Source organism: Neolamprologus multifasciatus, chromosome 3 (genome assembly GCF_963576455.1).
Source record: "Neolamprologus multifasciatus chromosome 3, fNeoMul1.2, whole genome shotgun sequence".
In the NCBI taxonomy this organism is placed as follows: Eukaryota; Metazoa; Chordata; class Actinopteri; order Cichliformes; family Cichlidae; genus Neolamprologus; species Neolamprologus multifasciatus.
Window position 1 is genome coordinate 3,303,245 of NC_140441.1, and position 7,106 is coordinate 3,310,350.

Below are 7,106 nucleotides of genomic sequence, written 5' to 3' on the forward strand. Positions count from 1 at the left end.
AACACAAACTATTTTTTTGGACTGGCACAAATAATTTGTGTGCCTTCTTATTTGATGCAGCACACCTGATTGTTCTGTATATAGATTTAAATGGTTCTATAAAAAACTGAGGCCATGGCTGCATTTGTAGGTCAATAGTACCAAATAACTTTGTTGTTTGCAAAACTTGTGCATAATTTTTAGAAATGTACAATTTCTATTTGTATTTCAAGTTATGAAAATGATTCATTAAACACGTTTGTGGGTTTTACAGAAAAAATATAACTTTTTTCTACCTGGATTTTGATTTTTTTTTGTCTGAATTTAGATCAACTGTGCTCATATAGTATACCAAAATGAAAAAATAACTCAAATTTCAGATATTTGAGGTTGTGCTGAAAATATTGATACCAAACAAGGCAAGATAAACAGTTTTAAAAGGTGAAATATAGAGGTAAAATCAAACGCAGTTGAAAATGGCCAATTATACCCTGGACCCCAGAGGGTTAACTTATGAACATATGTTTTTATCCTGAGCACAGAATGAAAATGATGATAATAATTTACTACATGCACACCAAATGTAATAATAGCAGCTCAGTAGTAATCAGAGTAACAAAAACTTACAAAATTCCACTTATTCAGCCTGATGTTCTCTGATCTGTTTCTCTTGTTTAGTGTCTTCCAGGGCCGTGCAGAGAGGTTTAAAGGGGCGGGTGCTCAAAGTTAAAAAGGGGCACATTGAGCCAGGCTGAATAACAACAACACACATTCATTAAGAATCTAATATGGGCAACAAGGCAAAGAAAACGTAGCCGATGTTTTACCTGATGGGTACAATGTTGCTGTTGAGGGGTTGCTGTGGATAGTGCTGGAGGGCAGGGCTGTGTTGATCTGAGACTGTAGACATTAAAAAGTCCATAGGAGAGATGGTAGCTGATTAAACAAGTGTCATGAGATAATAACAAAATGCAAAGATTGGTGACAGCGCTTGGAACCATAAGGCAACAAAAAACTGTGAGAAATAAATTAGGCTCTGCCTCTGAATCACTCTTTGCTTCTCTTCTTCCTTCCATCCCATCATTTCATATATCACTCTCCACTTGCTGTCTATCTGAGAACAAGGCACAACTTGCTATTGCAATAAACTATAATTTAATTATCCACACCTAACAACTCTTGCACTTAATCTATAATAAAATGATGATAGAAAAATGTTATAGCACTGCCTTTAGTAGCCTCACACAGCTCCTACTGTTCCCTCCTCATGTCTTTATCAGGCATGTCTGGACAATGTTATATCATGAGTAATATTTTTTTTTTAAATCCATCTAAATAAAACACACACATGCACGCACACACAGTGACAGTTTAGACCTTCTTCAGAATACTGTATATACTATGGGCATCACGGTGCTGATCCAGAATCCTTACATTATTATTTATTACTAGAGCTACAATAATAAAGCAATGAGGAGGGGGAAGTAATAAATATGAAATAATGTATTTATGATGATTCCATTTGTTTCACTATCCACTCTGTGCAGGGGCAAAGCTTATTACATTTTTAAACTGTAGAGATACAATAATTTTACTGCTGTAAAATCCAAATTTTGTCTTATTTAAAATATAAATCTAATATAATCTGCTTCTTAATGTATGTTCTTTAAAATACAGCGTGTGTTTTTTAATATATTATAATTATAATAATGCATAATTATGTGGACATGCATATTAGACTGTTTTTAGTGAAATATAATCCCTCCAGAAAGGCAGGAAAAGCCCGGAAACTTTAAAACTAAATATGTTCCCTAAAACGGTGACAGAGCTACAGACCCATGACAGCCTTACACAGGTAGCCAGCAGCTATGACCAGCACTACCTGTGCAGTTAATAAAAGAACAGGTAATGTTTGTCGCGCTGTTGCACACACAGCACGCTCGTTTGTTTCAGTTCGTCAGTTGCAACAAGACAACTTACCAACGTGTCCGTAATAAGCTAATACTCCTGTGTGCTACACACTACAGTGTACGCTGTACAACGACTTACTGGTTTTGTTGCATCAGTCTGTGTCTCTGAGTTAATTTGTGTTTCTCCTACAGCACCGCAAAAAATGCGCGTGCTCTTTGTGAGCTCGTTCCCGGCTCGTAACCAGCGCGTTCTGCCCTCAAGGGCGATCATTGGTTAAATGTGATCATGTGACTGATGCAAGCCAGATCCTTTTATTTAGCAAAACTGTGATTAATAGTTAAATATTATTGTTGAGGGGCACAGACAGGACTCCGCACGCCCACACAGATAAAAAAAAATAATAATAATTTTTTTTAAAAAGTTGCCTCAACAAAAGGGCACTTTGGGCACCCATCAGGAAAGGGGCGGGTGCTCAAGCCCCTCTAGCCCCCCCCTCTGCACATGCCTGGTGTCTTCAATGCTGCCAGTGCCTCTCTTTGCTTTAACCAACCTTTCTCTTCATTTCTGAGCTTTTTAAGGACTTTAACTGATGCATAAACCTTTGAAAATGGAAAGAAATCAGTCGGATTCATGGCTGCATCAAAGTGTCACATGTAGTTCTCCACATCAGCTGGATTATATCTATAGCAGCAAACAGACTGAAAGCCATGGACAGTTTCTGTGGCTGGATTATTTCACATGTGTTTGTAGGAGTTTCACTTTCAGAGCACAAAGTTTGGAGTAAAGTATTAAAATGAGTTCCTCAGGTCTGTGACACTCACTTTACTGCAAACTGAACAAAATTTAAAACCTAAAAGTGTAAATAAAGATGGAGATGTTGTGATTGTTTCTTTGAGGAGAGTTCATGACTTTGGACATTGAGGGGAAGATGTTTTCAGAACGAGCGTTTAATCGGCTCAAAGCTGAGAGTGTTTAGAGTCGAGCACCACATATTTCTTCTCATCAGTTCATTTATTTGCAAACAAGTATCCTGTACTTACGCGTAATTTGCAGCAACAAGTCAGGTTTCTGCAGGAAACAATGAAACAAGTACCCTGAACCTCCTGGGCTGTGGGCCGTGTCATGGAGTCTTAATCTGGTTTAACTTTCAGGTATTTTATAGGAAAGATGCAAATTGTCTGTGAATCATTTTCAGTATCGTAGCAGCCGAAGTCATTACTGAGTAAGTTCTGCTTCAATCATTTTCTGCATAATGGAAGATTCACTGTTCAGCTGTCTTTACATGTTACCTATAAAATGAACACAGTGATGAACACACTGATACTTTGATCCGTACGATCAAACTGTGGAGAGCACAGGCATCATGTGATCTTATAAACACGGAGACGAGCTGAGCTGTTCATTCAACTTAAAACAGAAGAACATGAAACAATCCATAACTCTTCAAACATGAGCTTCAACAATCCATCAGCATCCAAAACAACACTTACACTCAGAACAAGTTTCTTTTCTCTTCACTTTGTAAAATGTCTTTTACTTTGTGAGCAAGAGTCCAAAAACTTGCTCAGACTGTCAGCAGATTTTCACAGAGTCGTCCCAACTAGTAGAAAAGCACCAAAGCTTTCAGCTTCTCCAGTGATCTCCACCTGTACAGACACACATGGAGGTTTTCAGCACTCATTAATACATTTGGCCCTCTTACTGTTAGGACAAATAATTCATTTAGGTTTGATGAACATCGGCCTAAATCCACCTCCCACCACCAGGAACTAAATAAGCAGTTATAGATGTAAATAAATCTGTTTCTTTATCATCTGGAGACCCAAAAAGTCAAATGTACAGAGCTAAAATCATGTGTTTGATTTTTGGCTTTTACAAACAAGCCATTACTACCACACTTCCTGGCCACTTCTCTGTACATCTGAAGTGCTTGTTCTTGTCATGAAGCTGCAGCTCACACGTCACTCTTCCACCTTCTCAACACCCTCTTTACATGTCAGTACATTTACACCTCTATCTGTCATCACACTAACCTGCTGTAATCCTTTCAGCTGGAGCTTCTTTGTAGACACGTCCCTACATTGCAGCCTGATTACAATGCAGACAGTCGGCTACAGTGTGGCTGGGTTTCCTTTCTTAGCGTCCTTTGCTATAAAATACCAGGATGTTAGGCTAAGGCTGAGTCGCTCCATAATATGAGCCGCGGCCCGGAAAGTACAAAGATGGAATATTGTTTGTTGTTCTGGAGATTTCCCATGAAATAACCCAGCACTTAAAATGACTGACGCTGTACTTAAATGTACTTACAGTGTAATTATTTTATTCTTTCTGTACAAAACCTACTTGTTACACAAACTTACAGGTAACTACAGGCTACTTGAGCCTTATTTGCAGGTCGTGTTATAAAGTGTTACTGAAACAGCTGCTGACCAAAGTGATGCACATTTAAATGAGTCAAAGTCCTGAAATAATTCAACAGATTAAAAACAAACATAAAATGAGAAACCATGAGTGAAACAAACAGTATGGTGGTGCTGATCATTGTTGCCTCACAGCAACAAGTTCCTGAGGTCATTTCCACCACCTGAGTGGGGCCTTTCCCCCGACACTCCTCTCTGTGTGCTGGGATAAGGAGAAGAGGAAGAGGATGGAGGGTGTTGAAGGTCTCTAATGTTGCGTGGGTCTTTGTTCCACAGTTTAGGAGCAGCTGCAAAGCCCTGATCTCCTCTGTGTTTGAACCTGATCTGGAGACAGTGAGAACCAATAACTTAGGGCAAAATAAGGACACTGAAACTAAAAGCAGTCTACAGGGACGACTTTATGTTAAAAACACCAAAGCATGAAGCACTGGTGCAGCTGACTCACACAGACTCTCCTCCACACTGTCCTCAGTTATAAAGTGCTTTACAAACACAAACATTATGACTAACAGCTGGATTTTCCTGTTTCAGTGCAGCGAACTAACAATGAGCCAACAAGGCCTCACGTAACATCAGTCAGTGAGAGTTTCACTGTTGCAGCAGCTCTGTTCACTCACACTTATTAATATTAATGCTCATTACAAATGTTACAGCAGCTGATGCACAAATATTTGTCTGTGTTAATAAAGTTGGATCAGTTCAAACAGTTTGTTGCTCTGAAAGCAGCAGTTTTTCTAATGCACCACCTTCATGTTTCCTTCATATTTGAATCCCCCTGTAGATACTGACAGGTAACCATGTCACACAGAGCTCAAGCCTTTGAATCCAGCTGTGATTGTTGATTTTCTATTGAATGGACTTTTTCAAATCCAGCTGTAGGCCTGTGTTTGTGAGCTCATTAACAGCTGTTTATTTAGAGATACGTGGTCCTCACAGGACAGCCACTACAAACATATGATTTTATAGAATATGATGCATTACTGCAGATTCAACACAATAGAAAGGATTTGAAATGAGCTCAGCCTTAAACATGTGCAGCAGTAATATTGATCCATAGAACACTGATGGGAACATTGTTCTGCACAATAAGTACTTTGACTTTTCATACTTTATGTACAATTTGCCAGTACTGCAGTTTTGTGTGTAGTGAGGTGTTTTCATGTGTTTTCTTGGTGCTTTTACTAAAGGAAGGCTTCTATCAAATTCTTCCAAATGTTGTCAAACTGAGCTGTGTGATGAAGTGAGTGTGACAGAAACACTCAGACTGTGTTTCTCTGCTTCATCAAGTCAAATCTGGTCCTCAGAAACTGAATAAAGTCCTGTCCCACTAACAGCAGCTCCAACAGTCTGTTCACTGCTTTCTTCCTGTCAGTCTTCATCTTCCTGCTGCGTCTCCTCTTCACACTGACCACTTTCTATCTAACAGTGAGCTCCCAGTGAAGCAGCAGCATTCAGCCTGTTAGAGTCAACACAAATGTCTCCATCCAAGCTCATGTTGTGCTTTGTTGTCCTCTCAGTCCCCCAGGTGGAGGTGGATTCAGGGGTGGAGTCTGTCCAGCTGCCCTTCAACACCACACTTCACCTGCCTGAAGATGCTAAAGTGGAGTGGATGGAAAGCATATATGAAAGGAATTGCATATATCAAAGGACTGTCCACGTGTATGAGAACGGCTCTGACCAGCCTGAAGAACAGAACCAGCTTTACAGAGACCGAACGAAGATGAATGAAGACCTGCTGAAAACTGGAGACCTCAGTCTGACCCTGAAACACCCCACAGATGGAGACAACTACACCTACACCTGCACCGTCTACAGCAGAAAGGGAAACATCCTGCTGACGAAACAAGTGAAGCTGAAAGTCAGAGGTCAGTGCTGTAGATACAGGTCAAAGGTCAGAGGTCATGTAGGAGTTTATTCTCTAAAAGCTTTTAGTTTGAATCTATTTTCAGTTCATTCAAATAAAATAAATTCTTTGATGTTTTGATCTAGAAGCCAAAAATGTCAGGCGGAGCAACTGTGTGTTTAAATGAACAGACTAAGAAGACCATTAAAATGATCCTAACTTCAAAATAAAAGCCTCTGGCATGATTTGAGTTTGGATCAAATCAATAGTTTTGTTAGTTTAGTCCAAATCAGTGTAAATGTATAAATATCAATAGTTTTAAAGCTGCTGAGATCATTCAAACACTTTGATCCAGTCATTTGGATGTTGTCACATGTCAGGGTGGAGCAGCCATAAATATGAGGCTTTTATTGTGAAAATGTTGTGATGATCCAGAGGAGCCCATGGGGTGTTTGTGGCTGGATGCAAAGGTTTGTAGCTCTCCTGGTAAAGAGAAAGAGCTTGAAGCTACAGAGGAGCGTCTGCAGAAGAAGACAGGGGAAAGAGGAAGAAGCTGAGGCCGCTTACGTAGATTTCTATTGGAGGCATGTTTGCCTTTATTATATAGGTGCAGAGAGTAGACAGGAAAGTGGGGAGAGAGTGAGGAACACACAGGCACCTGTAGTAAGCCCCGCCTTCAGCCCACCTGCTCAGCCAGGTGAGCTATAGCGCTGCTTTAACATGTTGGTGTGATTGAGAGTGAATGAAAGTGAGTGATGGAGGCAGCAGGAAACTAACAGGCTGTTTGTTCTGAGAGGTCACATGACAGTTTTTCTCAGTCTGATGGATTTGATGAGACCATGAGAGCGGCTTCAGTTCCTCATCAGAAAGAGTCTGACAGAAGCTCCTCCCTCTATACCCCAGTAGACTTCTATTAGACTGCTCCAGATTCCTGAGAGTTCACACAGAAAACT

The 7,106-nt window shown here is 40.0% G+C and overlaps 1 protein-coding gene across 3 annotated transcripts in view; it reads left to right on the forward strand.

The window, feature by feature from the left end:
• LOC146521085 (butyrophilin-like protein 2) overlaps positions 1–6,591 on the forward strand; it is a 49,078-nt gene extending 42,487 nt beyond the window's left edge. For 2 of the 3 annotated variants that reach the window (XM_085154378.1, XM_085154380.1), the window contains one exon: positions 5,828–6,589. In XM_085154378.1, the coding sequence (XP_085010504.1) occupies positions 5,828–6,294 (467 nt within the window). In that variant the 3' untranslated portion in view covers positions 6,295–6,589. Of the gene's footprint in view, positions 1–5,827 lie in introns of all 3 variants that reach the window. The other variant, XM_085154379.1, reaches the window with a different exon arrangement.
• The last annotated feature ends 515 nt before the right edge of the window (positions 6,592–7,106 follow it).